Source organism: Vanellus vanellus (assembly GCF_965231255.1).
Source record: "Vanellus vanellus genome assembly, chromosome: 4".
Taxonomy (NCBI): domain Eukaryota; kingdom Metazoa; phylum Chordata; class Aves; order Charadriiformes; family Charadriidae; genus Vanellus; species Vanellus vanellus.
In genome coordinates this window covers 26,969,424-26,984,370 of record NC_138909.1, presented here as the reverse complement: position 1 = coordinate 26,984,370, position 14,947 = coordinate 26,969,424, and the positions used below count along the sequence as shown (strand labels likewise).

Sequence of the window (14,947 nt, the reverse complement as noted above, 5' to 3'; positions counted from 1 at the left end):
AATGAAAAAAAAAAAAAGGCTGCTGCAGAACTCTGGCCATTGAAAACAAGATCACAATTAGTAGTTTCCCGGAGGAGCTATGAAGATTCACACCAGCTGAGGATCTGGCCTTGGCCATTGGCCTGAAAGGCTGAATTGAAGCCAGCAGCACTTCCCAGTCAGTTCTGCCTGGTCCCTGTGAGTTCATTTTGTTCATTTTAACCTAAGATGAAAAACTAATATTAATTCATTTTAAAGATGTCACATTTTGCAGACTTAAATGCAAGGTTACACTTTTCCACTGTCTTTCACATAAATGCCAATGTCCTTTGGAATAACATCCTCCTTATTCTGAATAACTAGTAAAAGCAGTAGCATTAGGTCTTATTTTCTTGAACAGATGCCCAGCAAGACTGTATAAGCACAAAACTACTGGTTTGGAAAACAATATATGTTAAAGCAGAGGGATTTCGCATTTGGGTTAATCATTATAGTATAGATTTCTTTTGCAAAGAGACACCTTTACCTGAATTCTTAGGTTATTCTGGACTGTTCTGTTCATGCAAAACATCTGTAAAATCACTTATCTGTCTTTAAAGCCAATTTGGGGGAATAAAAAAAAAATGCGTTTTTTTTTTCAGTGACAAGAAGTGGTTGATTCATACAATGAACACGTTTAAATTTAATTCTTTTCCAAGGAGCTGAAAACATTGCAAATTTTGATCTTCCAAATTTTTATTACTATGCACCAGTTTATAATACTTTAAACATAAAAGCACCCAAAACTATCCCACCGGAAATCAGAAACAAAACCACCCCATGCACATCTTCTATCTTATTGCAGTTTATGAAACTGAAAATGTCGATCTATCAGTGTCAGCCTTTGAGATTTCCCATCACTGACGCACTTGAAGTTCTTATGAACAGTCTGCAAACAGAAATCCTAGCTCTTGGGTAGAAAAGAATCACAAATTTATGATTCATTCTGAACATGAGAAGATATAACAGAAGAACTCTTGTATGATATTTAAGAGTCCTTATCACCAGGAAGAGCAGACAAATGTCATGGGAAGAAGGATGAATTATGAGAGACGGGACAACTTTAACTGAAAATGTTGAAAAGCTAAGGAAACTACTAGCCTCCCCTCTTGCATAGCATACATTTTGCTAGTGCCACATAACATTTCAAAACTTAATCCCTTTGGTCACCCCACTGCTTGGCCTCCCTCTGAATTCTCTTAATCCTTTCTGCACAAAGGAACGATACCTTTAACTCTTGTCGAAAGTAGATCTGCAGGGCTTTCGAGCACCATGGAAACCAGACACAAATTGCAACTACTCATTCTTACATTCCCTTCTAACATTAAAACTGGATACAGTCACACCTTTCTAACTTAAACATAAGCCTCCATCTCACCTAAAAAGAAATTGAACTCTCTTGGTTCAAAGACAAAACAGATTCTTCCTGGCACAGCAACATATAGAACCAAAAAAAGCCCCTTGCAAACAGCTCTCCCCAACATCTCAACTGCAAGGATAGAAGAGCAATAGATGCATACTGGCACCCTGAATATCTTTCCAGATTATCGACAGGGAACAAGAGACCCCTGTAAGCAACAAATAGCTTTCCTAAACCTCTCCTCTCACCACCCTGTCCCAACCCACACATATTTACATTGGAAATAGGGAAAAAGAGAAGCCATTCCCTGTTTCCAAGGCACTCTCGCGCCAAAGAAGAACTCATGCCAGAGAACTCAAGCATTATCATTCTCTGTATGTGGTCCAAGCAAACCTTCCGTTTCTGAGAGAAAGGTTATTATTGCCCTCTCTACCAACATAATCTGAAACATTATTTTCTTTTTCTTTATTGACACAGAACTTCATTAAAAATGGAGGAGAACATGTCAGCAGATTCTCAGTTGGAGTAACTCACCATGTCTTCACTAGAGTCACTGAATTTCCTATTTCACCAAAAGGAGAACAGAAAGATTCCCAAAACTCCAAATCTCCAAATGCATTAGAATTATTCCAGCTTTTTGTGAATCAAGGCACACGTTGTTTGAGTTACACAGGTTACTCAACATGTGTGATATAGGCTTGTGGCACGTTCTGAGGCACAAGCTGGAAAACACCGTTATCTCATTACCTACTATCTTGTGCTCTTTATGAAATTTATTCCACTTCTTGTAGGAACAGAAAATAGAAAATTAGGTAATTCAGAGCTCTGCCATTGCTGGTTCACAAGTCAAAACTGAGTTTACCAGCTCTATCAATAACCTGCACATTCATCTAGAAATACCAAGGCATGCTCCTGAATACAGGTGTTAAAAAGCTTCTATCCCCATTATTAAAATCCAGAGGTCAGGCTTGCAGCTCTTCTTCACTTGAAAAGCACCATGGGATTTAAAGCCGCTGAGAGTGTGATCCCATAGGCTACAAATAGCCTTCAGCTTCCACAACCTTCAGGAAGTACACCCAAACTGTAGGGGTTGTTTCTCAGCATCTGGTGGTCTCCTTGGCTCTACCCTGCCTCCGTCCTGGATGAAGAACCAGAGTACATGCTTCTTACTGGAAAGGGCCGTGGACATGTGGGCAAGTAGGAAACCACAGCACACCCCAACAAGCGGACCTCTGCGAGACGGGGAGTGGTAGTACTTTATGGGACCCATTGACTTCACAGTTTCAATTTCAACAGGAAAAAAACCCAAACAAACAAGAAGCTAACTTGAACTTCAGAGTCTTAGTGTGAAACAAAGGCAAGTCTTTACGAAAGAATTTCTGCAGAATTAACCTAGAAGCTCCTCTGCGCAGAGATCTCTATTTTCATTTACTTTGAAAAGATAATACCTGGATAATGCAGAAAAAGAATCTCAGGTAGGCAAAGGCCCGTGTTTTCCACAGAAAACTATAACTATTTTCTCTGGCAACACAATTTTACAGCATACTTGTTGAGAAATCAGCCATTTCTGCAGTAGTGTCTCAATATCCAATATGGAAATAGAGATCTATCTGAGTGCAGAAATGCACAGACAGAAGATGTCAGAAGCAGCTAGACAGCACCTGAATAATTGTAACACCTTCCACAGGGAAGAGAGTCTGGAAATCTGCACTGGCATAAAGGGTGAGTCAGAAACACCAAGAAGAATAGAAAGAAATCAATTACCTCTTCCTGGTACTCTGATGCTCTTTACTTGATCTATACACAACCTAACATTTAAGCCGTCAGATTGACTTTTAGAGCAGGCATTCAGAGCTGGAAATTCATGTAATCTGGGATCTTTCTCTAACTCAAGCTTGATGGTTTGATTTTTAAAACACCTTTTCTCCCTATTTAAACACACCTGCAGTTAGAAAAACAGATCAGTAGCAGTTCTTTAGTTCTTACACAGAGATGGTTACTTTAAAACAGTGGGAATCTTCTGAACATGGACACTAAAAGGTGGTGGCCTATGTTTTGCTTTAAAAGCCCTAAGGGATTCTGTGGCCCTGATGATCTGGTCTTGAGTAGAAGGAAGACACTGCTGCAGAATCTGAGTGAGTTTTGTCCAGAGGTCAAATAGGAGAATATTCCAAATTAAACAAAACAAAAAGCCTCCCTTCCCAGCTATTGCACCTATTATTACCAGGCCCTCAGAAACCAAAAGGACAGAACAAAAAAGAGGGGGGAAGCATGCTAAAACACTAGGTGATACCTTTCGGAGGCTTTCATTCTGGTTTTGTTAAACCGTTTTCGCAAAATGAAAAAGTACAGGACTTTAACTGCCTGATCACAGCAGGTATTTCTGAGTCTCAGAATCTTAGTTTTTTCTTCCAAAAGATATTGGATTTTGTCAATTCAAAACATTTTGCAATTTGTCAAGGTAAAATATCATCACACCTGCTTAAAACTTCATAAATTTAAACAGATAGCAACCATATCTGCATTGATTGCTCAGCATATAATCTTCCTCCTCAGAAGCATTCAGGAATCAAAACCACATGCCACGGGCTACAATTCTGTCATCTCTCATTAAAATAAGAATGACCACGAGTGTTTAGGGAGATCTTAAGGGGAAAAAAAACACTGCATGTTTCACAGTTCTGGGAACATGTGACAGGCAGAAACTTCTGATGCCTCACCCTGTGGCTGAAGCTGATTTACAACCAGTGGAGCTTCAATTTGCTTCCAAATGAATAGGGTTAATTAGTTCCTGATGCAACAGAAAAAAATCTACTCCCATATCTGTCTATTTGTAAAAAAAAGCACTCAGTTGGCTGTTACATTCTCACACACACAGGGCAAAAAAACACCCTCAGGAGAGGAAAATATTCTGAGAGTTTCAGTATGCTGTGCTGTGTCTTCACTGTTCCATCAGGCAAAGGGCCAGAGCTATGGCCACAGAGACAGCTGGGATTTTGGCCCTTAAGACAAGTAGATGGTTCTTGTACTACTCGACGGTCTCGAGGTGGAAACAGCTCAACTTCAGAGACAGTGATAAGTGGGGGCCAGGAACTGGGAAGACCTGACTTGGCTCTTTTTTGCTTTGCTGTGCCCTTAGCTGTTTTATTTCCCTCTACTTCTGCAAGCTTAAAGAATAAGTTGGCCTTCTACGACAGGCAACTATATGTAAAAAGAGGACGTTGTCTTTCTCATGTTTACTTCACAAATGAGGCTTCAAATAGTCCATGACAAAGGAAGGTTAGGAATACACAGCTATAAAGCTTCCTGGAATTCCACATTGTAAAATATGTATATCTTATGTATCTGTTACAGTTTCTTAGCAAACTGGAAGAGAGGAGTACTTACTGTCAACCCTTGTTCTCCTGGTTTTCCTGGCTCACCCTTAAAATAAATAAAAAAAAAACGGAGTGAATAATTTCAGTAACATGTCTTGAATTCAGTTTTCTACCTAACAACAAAGTATCTTAAAAATTCTATTTTTGAACAGGTATGGCAGCTGAGTGCACATTAAATATATTACTTTTTTGGCTTTTTAAACTAGGAGGCCAAATCTCAGACATTTTAAGAAGCAAAGTGCTATTTCACAATCATGTAACGTTATAGTTCTCAAGGCAACAGTTAAGTATTGGTGTCCTGACTCTGTCCCTTGATTCCAAACATAATATTCCATTCCAGTCAGCGGTGCTAAAGGACACAGAGAAAGGTTATTTTCACATATGTGCCGAATCCCACTGTTAACATATTCCAAAACTACTGGTCTGTGTCATCACCTCAGTCAGCAGGCATAATTTACCGTTGCAAATTATCATGTTCCATAAACCCATGAATATGTTGAAGCCATGCAATAATTACTCAGCTGTTAAATACCTGGATTGGCTTTCAAAATGGTAACTCATCATTTTTCCAATGTATTCTCTTTTTGTGGGCACAGCTCTACATAAAGTCAGAATCTATCTTCTTCCCTTTCTTCCCATATGAACATATACAACTGTCTGTAGAGACAGTAGAACATCAGTTGTACAATACGGGCTAAAAACACCCATCCAAAAACCAGAGTTCCTATCATTTGAGTGATCTAGTTTATAGATCACTCCCTTGTAACCCAACAGAGCATAGGGCAGTCCGTGTGCTGTTCTATCAGCACAGCTGCAGGATCTTCTTTATCAGCTTTGTCATAAAAGAAAACCTGTTAAAAAAAACGACGAGAAATGTTCTGATGATGTTGATCTCGGCAAATAAAAAGAATCAGAACTGCTTCTTTGGGTATGTGCACGTTGCATTCAGAAGCAAACACGTAGCATTTGCAAACACACCTAGATAACGAGGAGATAGAAACCACGCAGACACAGGTTTCTGACAGCTAATTACCCAAGCTTATCGGACTTTTCAGCTCACTCTGGAGGTGTTAAAGTTTCAAAGTTTTTGTGCTGGTATCTGTGTGATGCAAAGGGAAGGTACCTGTACCTATTCTAGGTATCACTCTGTAGGAAGGCCAGTATATTCTGGTTCCAACAGGTGGTTCTGTTGACATTCAAAGAAAGGCTTAGCAAGAAGGCTGCACAACCCTTTCTTACACCCCTACTCTTCCTCGGTTCTCTCTCTGCTGGCAATAGGCCCAACAGCACTTCCCTAACATTTCCACCTCCTTAACTCTAATGATTTTCTGCCCGAGAAACCAACTTTTAAGCTTGAAGTATCTGTAACAGGATGGAAGGTGGTGATGACACAGATGGAGACGTGCGGGCACAGATGGAGACGTGTGAGCACACAAGCTGCTCCTCAACCCTGCTACACCATGGAAGAGAAGTAATGGTGGCTGCTGGAGTTGCTCCCCGTGCCTTGCTACCTTGGCTGCCTGACTTTCTCAGGATAGACAGCAAGTGTATGGGCGTGGGGGAACGCAAGGGCCAAAACATCATCTTATAGCTCTGGTGACTGTAAAGCTCCTTGCTTGAGAAGGACAGGCTGGAAGAGAAGCCCCTGCTTTGCCTAGCACTACAAAAGAGGAAATGACATCCTTCTCATGCTGGTTGGCCACTGTAAGGACCCTCCTATAGCTGTGTGATGTTGAAATGTCCCTACTTATAACACAGCGCGGCTCTCGTCTTGTTGTTCACCTCTTTAGCTCAAACGTCCATGCAAGCCTTTTAAAAATACAAAGCTGGCACTACCTCTCGGCTAAGTTTTCCCTTTACAGGTCTCCTGCTTGACTGTATGTCACACTGCCATGGAGGAACAAGCCTTTTGAGGATCAGCAACAACAATCTGAGGGTAAAGGACAGTAGGAAAGAGCAGGATGGTAACAACAGGCACCAATCTGGATGGTTTCTATCTGAGTGCTTGTTTGTATCTGATTCTAAAGCAGTATTATGAACTGATTTTCCATAATGCTACAGGGCTTAAGATAGCCGCAGCTTAAAAAACTATAAAAAGAAACTCTCTCTTGCCATCTAAAGTCAAAATCACTACAGAACTATTATGAAATGGAATGATCTCATTGCATAAAATGCATTACTCCCCCGTTGTGAGAAACACTAATGTTCCCTTTGCTAAGAAGCACAAAACCCCAAGCAACACAGTCACGTTGTAATCAGCAACATCAGCTGATTCTCCTAGTCTTTTGTATGTGAATTATAAAATTGGTACCGCTGCAGTCAGAAATGGGCTCTGGTTTCAGTCTCACCCTCACTACATCAAGCCAGAAGCAACTCTGCTGACTGCAGTCAATGTTACCACATTAGAAGAACACAGGGGAAGCCCAGCTGAGGCCCAAAGCCTCATGTGCTCCGGGACTAACAAGAAACGAGTAGGTGGTCAAAATAAAGCATTGCAATGGAAGCAACAGACTTTTAATGTCATTTCATAACCTTGAGCTAGAACCTATAAGGGCAATGGTAATAAAAAAAAACAAAACCCAAACCACAAACAACAACAAGAACAAAAGCAACACTAGAGTACTACAGGCCTTAATTGCCAAGTCTTGCTGGATTTTCACAGGAAATTTTAGCAGAGTCTTACTACTATCATCATGCTATATTATATTTGTACAGTTACTACAATTTCAGGTGAGGCAACCTGAATAGGGCCAGAACAGGAGCATAGATATTTTCTTTCTTGGTTTTACCTAAAAAGGCCCTGCAGGGAAATTTTATGCCTTCCTGTCCTGGCCCCACACAATGAGCTATGCTTTTTCTTCAAAAACCCCATTTCTGTGTCAAGTGCTGGTCTTCAATTTGCTAGTTCCCTATGCGTCCTCTCAGCCACGACCTTTATTTATCATGGAGGGGTGGGGGGGTGGGGGGTGTGCATCTGTATATGTGGCATGTCATTTGTCATGTCTCCTTCTTGCCTGTGATTCCATTTCCACACTGATAACACAGTGGCATTCATGATGAAAAGAGAGGTACTTCTTTCAAAAGAATGAAAATCAAGGAGGCTACAAAATACAAAACCAAAACCATACTCATATTGTGCAAAAAAAAAAAAAAAGAAAAAAGAAAAAAAGCATGTGTTTATGCATCTGTTTATAAAGTGTTTAATCATCAGGTCACAAAGTGCCAAAGGTGGTGGGTCTGACCCTGTCCCTAAAACAAAGAAGAGGCAATTTACCGGATTCTGCTGGTTGTTCTAATGAAATAAGGGGGACGAGCCAAAGAATGGCACTACTTTATTTGTGCAACGATGACAGAATCTGACTCCAAACTTCATCATACTTTGGGCAGCATTTAGTGGTTTCTTGCTTTAATTCCATGATTTTTGAGGCTAAATCATTAAGAAGGGAGAAGTCAAGCTACAACATCTCAAATTCAGCTTTATCTCAAAGCCTGAGTAGGAACACTTGCCACTTGTGGAATGGAGCAGACCCTCCTCATGTAGCTATTAAACATCAATAAGCAAGTGAGAAACCTTAGAATGTGCAGGGAAACTGTCAGGGGTGGGAGGCAAGGAATCTAGGTGTTACTCTTGGCCCCGCTATGAACTTGCTCTGTGGGGGGGGACTTCACGTACACCATGAAATCTGCCTGTGGTTCAGCTTCCACACGTCTTACCAACATGTCTTGCCAATCTTACCTCAGAAAACATCTTTGAAACTGAGCTGGCATACACTTGAGAGGAATTTGGACACCATGACAGCAACAGACTAACTTACTGGTATGCCAGGCATCCCACGAGGACCATCTTTGCCGGTGTCTCCTGGAGGACCTCTGGGTCCTGGTGGCCCTGGAGGTCCAGGGGGTCCAGCTTGTCCTTGGTCCCCCTAAATTAACAAAAAAACTTGTCAGAAGTTTGCTTTACAGGCATCAACCACACAAAAAGACATCGATATACCCAGAAAGAGTGCAAGACCAGCTGGAAGAAGCAGCCATGAGCCAGACACTGGCTTCTTCACTGCTTATGGCAGAGACTGCACTTTCCCTTGAAGACCAGGGGGTTGTATCTGTCCCGTGCAATCAGCCACAGAGCAGAAGGCTCAAATTCTAAATTGCCTGTCCTACCACAGGACGTAAGCCAAAATATAGGGTAGCCTTGCGATATTTTACTCATCCATTTTTCCAGAACAAGTGGCTGTTTTCAATATGCAGCTGTTTGCTTCACGATTGGCATAATCATAACAACGCTGAGGTAAAAAAAGAAAAGTCACATGTGAAAATATCCAGTTTGCATGGCAATTTTCCAAGCCCATCAATGATGCATGGATAGATTTCAAAAATGAGCATGGAAAATAACTGCTTTTCCACAAAGTTGTACATAATTTTTCATCTGTTTTGGGGGAGTTGTTTTATAGAGACAATTAGCTAACTCCCTTAATGATTTAAACCTATTAACTTGTAAAAGCCGATTTTCAAGAGAGCTGCCAAAACATATTACCTTCCCCTTTAAAAAAAAAAAAAAAGGTGCTCGAGTTATTTAATTTTCAGCACACCACTGTAAACCACTGGAAAAAGCTGACTGCATCTTAAACGTGGATCTTTTAGCAAAGCTACCCATAACCTTTTAATTGTTAATACCATTAACATTTTCAAATGAACAACCTGCTATAAGAAGGCATTTGACAAATAGGTACAGCAAAGAGTAAATTGAATGTAAAGAAGAACCGGACTCCAGTAAGATGAAGCACTACCTTAATGAGGCGGCGTTTAATGAGCTGCTGATCAGCAGAGAGAAACCCATGATTGATTTTAGGAAACACCATCTGATCAGGCAGGTGAGGTCAAAGGTTGAAGATCAGAGATGAGAGAATTGAAGAATAGACATCAGAAGGCCCGAGAAAGAAATAAAGACATAGTCATTAGATTCGTAATAGCTAAAATAAAATAAACCGGTGCTTCTGCCTGACAGAAACTGTGCATTTTCTTTTGAAGAAATTGACCTCTAATGTACAGGACATACCGCTTCATGAATTAATCATATACAATGAATTAATTGTGTAACTTTTTTTTCCTCCTCGTATTTCCTGTGAGAATTCTTCATTTGTATTAATTTTTTCATTACCCAGGCTCTGAAAATCTGTATTTTTATACGTTGTTCTCTCAGCAAAGCTTCTAGAGACAAAGCACCAGTTCAACTTTCAGTCAGATTTTCCAACCAGCATATTGTGCCATGAAGAATGGTGTCATTTTAGTAAGGACTGGAGTTCCAGCTTGACCAGATTGCTTCAATCCTTCCTGCTTAATTTGCAAATGCGCTTTGAAAAAATCTGTTGTGCACAGATTAAACCTCTGACATCTAACACAAATAGCTGACTCTATATGTAACCAGTATAGAGTTCACTGACACTTTCCACACTCCTGTATGCCTCAGGGAAGCAGAGCTACAGACAAATCTCATCTGAAAATAAAATACCGACCAAGATCACACGGAATGTGGGTGCTGCCGGGGGTAACACCCTACACAGTTGTAGATTTGATCCCATGCTCTGTATCAGGAGTACTTATACCAATGTAAAGGCGGTGAGGGTTGACTTAGGTCCACCATAAGGATTCATTGGTATCCCATGGTAAAAACAATTTTTCATGTGCACTTTTATGCTGATACAGAGAGACCTGACTGAACAGGTACGTGTCAGCCACAAACCTTGACGGTGAGGATCTGATTACTGTGCAGAGCAGCGACTGTGGGGAAGCCTGGCAGACCCTAGGGACACAGCATAACATAGTACCAAAACAGCACAACACAAACATCACAGAGACAATTAACTAACAGACAAACGGAACGAACACTGTGTTTAGTATCCCCCACGTTGCCTACTGACAGGGAACAGCCTCTCTGTCATATGGGAAACAGAGTTAGGTTTGCACTGCACTGCAGATGCAGGCTGTTACTTTACAACAGGAATATCAAGAGATTTTAGAAGCAGCAGTCCCACAGAGGAGACTTTCCTGAAAATTACAATAAATTGTTATGATTGTTTCATCAGCCAGCAGATGACTGAGCCATTTCCAACTAAAGTGTGCTACAGCACTCCAAGAGAGCTACGGAGAAAGCTTTGACTCTGGATTGCTGCAGAACTTGACAGCAGTGATGGTGGACTTTGAAGCGCTTTGTATAATTGTATACGTAATTTGTATAATCCTGCTCCTCACGTTCTGTTTAACATATGACATTCAGCACATAAACTGGTAGTACATACACAATTATAAACACCGAACAACAATCTACTGCTAGATCTCGGGTAGTCCAGAATGGGCCAAGGTCAACATTTTCAAGACATACATAGCAGCATTTTCATATCCAGGGCAATTTTTCCCCCCTCAAGCACTGTATGCTGCATATGGTTTCTCATATCCTACTCTACCAACATGTGCAGAACTCGTACTGTACTGGTACAAAAAAGAAGAGTGTGGCAATCGCAGCCTGCTGTGACAGTACACGGGGTGAATTTTGCTCTCAGTTCGACACCTTTCTTGTGCTGCTCTGCAGGGTGCGAATTAGAGCTTCTGATAAAGCTGAAACCTTATACAGTTGAGCAGTGAGCTCCTAGAGAAGGAAATCCCCAAGCCCTCTCCTTGCCTTTAGCGTAGCACACTCTCTGAACCAGAGACTTGTTCAATGGCTGAGAGACATCAGGCTGAGGAACACCGAGTGAAGTACAGTCTGGTAGCTCTAAGCTCCCTACATGCACGCACGCACGCATGCCACCTCTGTGAGGTGGAGCTGGTGGCACAGCCCCTCTGTGAGGCCTGGAGTGTCTGGCTGCAGGCTTGCAGCTTGGCACCTCCGAAAGGCAGGGCTGCGCCTGGCTCTGGCTGCCAGCCAAGGTGGCTTCCAAGAAGCCCTGCGTGAAGGCTCTGCTGGGGCAACGCAGTTTGCCACAGCCCCACGAGCCCTTTGCAGCCCAGCCGGCCTGGTGGAAAGCACCAACAGGCAACGGCAGCCTGCCAGGTCTCGCAGCTGCAGCAGATCCTTTTAACACGGCAAATATTTGCTCTAGTCATCTCCCCATGCAATCCCATCAGAGATCCTCTGGATCACAAAGACCACACCGGTCTACAAAAAAAGGCAGAATCACTTTCTGTTGCATACGTGCCCCTCACTAGCACCTTTGAGTTGCACCCAGCAGCTTTATTCCTGATATGCACCCACAAGACGAGGAAGCTGAGACCCTCTGTGTGCATCCCATAAAGCCGGTGGCAGTTTTGTCAGCCTTCCCACTTTGTTCTGACGAACCATGGTGTGGCTAACTGCATTGCTCAGTGACCTGAAATCTCCTATTTAGAAACAAATAAAAAGAAAACAACCAAAACCGGCTGAAACTCCAAACATTTAAAGAAACCCACTCCTGAGATGGTGCTAAGGCTGGAATGACACATCATTTAGAAAACAGATGTATCAAATTTGCATTTATCTTATTATGGAATATAAGTTAAAGAAGTTATTAGATGGTAACGTGCCAGAATCTTTACATCTGTGACTCATTAGCCCTGCTGTGCACATGGTCCATTCTTCTCCTAGATAAAACTACAATACCCATGTAATGGAAATGCATACAAACAAGAAACCTGTAAACGAACTAAAATCTGAGTAGCAAGCAATAAACTTTAAGTCTTATTTATTAAAAAAATGGATAAACAGAAAATCTTTTAACAGCTTCATTCTTACTCATCAGTCTTTAGAATTAGAGCACAGTAATTTTCAGTGACTTCTAAATGTAGCATATTTGCAATTTGACATTTTACAACGTGGAAACTCAAAATTCATATTAGGTTTGATTTATTTCATCTTGAACATGGAGAGCTGAGAATTAATGAAGAAAGGAGTTTAATCAGAAGTTATACTGGTTTGCCATGAAAGACTTTTTGGTTTTTCTTGAGAAGAAATGAAAGAATTTTGAAAGTTTTGTGTAGTTCCACACAAAAACATTTACATAGAGCACTTCACAGGACAGTCCCAGCATTCTCAATGCTTCCCAACACCACACAGACAAGTTCAAGAGTATCTATCTGTACTGCAGTTTTCTGCCTATATGTACAACACATGAGAAAAGGGGACCATTCCATTCTTCCATCAGCAGCTTAGCAACTTCTTTCAGCTTGTTCCCAAGTGGCATAAAGCTTTCTTTCCTTTGCCCAAAGCAGGCATAATCTCAGACCTCATGGTTGGAGACACGCAATGCCAGCTTGGACCTGGATCATCTCCCTGTAAGTAACACGCATATTTGGACAGAGCCAGAAACACGGGAATACTAAATGGAACCCAGCAAAGAAACTATAACGGGTGCATAGTTTTTGTATGCGTGGGAGGCTTTAGAAGGCATCGCATCTTCTGGCATCCATGAAAGATAATGTTGGCACACAATGAGCTTCTAAAAAGGCATAAAAAGAGCTATCCTTCCCACAAAATGAGTTCTCTTCCTTTCCTGTCACTCTGCTATAAATATAGCCACAAATATCCCCTAGATCTGTTTTATTTTTTCCCTATCTAAAGCTGCTTTCAACGATGGATTCAAAGTTATTCAATTTTCTCTTTATTTGGTTTGATTCTTGAACTGCACGTAGGAAGGGCTCTTCTTCTGCACCCTGGGAGGCCCTCACAGAATACCAGACACTACAGTGATCAACAGCGACCACTGGCCCACTCAATTCCTCTGCTGACAGCCACTCAAGCTCACCCTGAACTGCTAGCTGGTTACAATTTCTAAATTAGCACATTTGTTGCATGCCTCGCTGCAATTTTTGCCCAAATGCCAAGCAAAACATGATGCTTGGTGGAGGCTAACAAGCCTGTGACCACATGAAGCAGCGTCCTGCTTACCTGTCTGGAAATGTAGATAAAGACTACTTGTCCCCCTAAAATGGCTACTGAGAAAACCAAAGGATGCCAGAACATCATATCATTCCCTCTGTCTGATTTTTCACTTAGATTAAATAGTTCTCCTGTTACATCCATCACAGCCTTCAAAGGTGTAATTCCCACTAGCAGTCCTAGATTTTTCACAGTACGTTCAGCTTCATGCATTGGCCTACATGAGGTCGATATTGTACGGTCATCATAACCCTGTCGTAGTGCAAGTATAATATCATTAAGTAACAGCATTACTGGTTTTACACTACGCTGCGTACACTCCATTTTGACTATTGCATTTGCTCAGTATAGTAAATGTCACAGTCCTCCTTAGGATTTTCCTTCTGACCTGCCAATAAACCCAAGCTGCACAAGCTTACATGTTCCTGCGAAGACATGGTAAATGAGACAGGAATTACCACCTGCTGTTCACTTGCACTTCCTAAGGTTACAGCCAGCTGCTGCTATTTCACATCAAATCACACAGGCTTCGGGCCAGAGTGATCCTGACACTCTTTACGGCTGCTTTACCTTCCCCCAACGCCACCTCCAGTTCTAATTAATCCCTCAGACCGAGTGCCAGTCCTGCAGCTAATTATTGTACCTGCCCTGGGGAATACAGTGTTCGGTATCACCCTGTACGGTGCCACGGACTCTCAGCAGGAGCTCTTTTATATAATCCCTTTTATCATAACTGCTGCTTTCTCCATCAGCAAATCTGCTAACTAAAACAGCGCACCACAACAAGACAAGGATCCGGGAATTTCTTTTCACTTAGGCAATCATTCGGCACAGAGTTTTAATTTGAATACACTATGTAACAATTCAGACTTTGTATTAAAATAATAAAAATATAATGTTTAAGAACTAGCACAAACAGATCATTATAGAAGTGTTATTTTCTATAATGACCTCTGTATTTTCACAGTAGTCTCTATCTGGCAATGCACTCAAAAATGAACAAAACTGGAAAAAGCCAGCGCTTCTCTATTTTGGCCCTAGGATTAGATGAATTTTCAGTGAGGCAAATATATTTTCCACACGACTCAGTTATGAATTCTGATGAGTGATGACCATATGACCTACAGAAAATATCCTTCCTGAAGGCAAACCTACTACTCTTGCTGAAACCGACGGTAGGCATCCAGTTAACTTGCAGATGGGCTGGTCCTCCCCAAAACCAAGCTGGTTCTCACAGCAAAAATCTGTCCTGGCTTATGTTTCTCTTCAAATTTTATACCCACT

At 41.5% G+C, this 14,947-nt stretch overlaps 1 protein-coding gene across 1 annotated transcript in view; it reads right to left on the bottom strand.

Annotated features, from left to right (window-relative positions):
* Nucleotides 1-14,947, bottom strand: part of COL25A1 (collagen type XXV alpha 1 chain) — a gene marked incomplete at its 3' end in the record, with an annotated part of 335,563 nt that overhangs the window by 90,564 nt on the left and 230,052 nt on the right. Inside the window, exons 10-12 of the mRNA XM_082482527.1 lie at nt 9,543-9,614; nt 8,571-8,678; nt 4,766-4,801 (exon numbers count right to left, since the gene is read on the bottom strand). Of these exons, the coding sequence (XP_082338653.1) occupies nt 4,766-4,801; nt 8,571-8,678; nt 9,543-9,614 (216 nt within the window). The remainder of the gene's footprint in view (nt 1-4,765; nt 4,802-8,570; nt 8,679-9,542; nt 9,615-14,947) is intronic.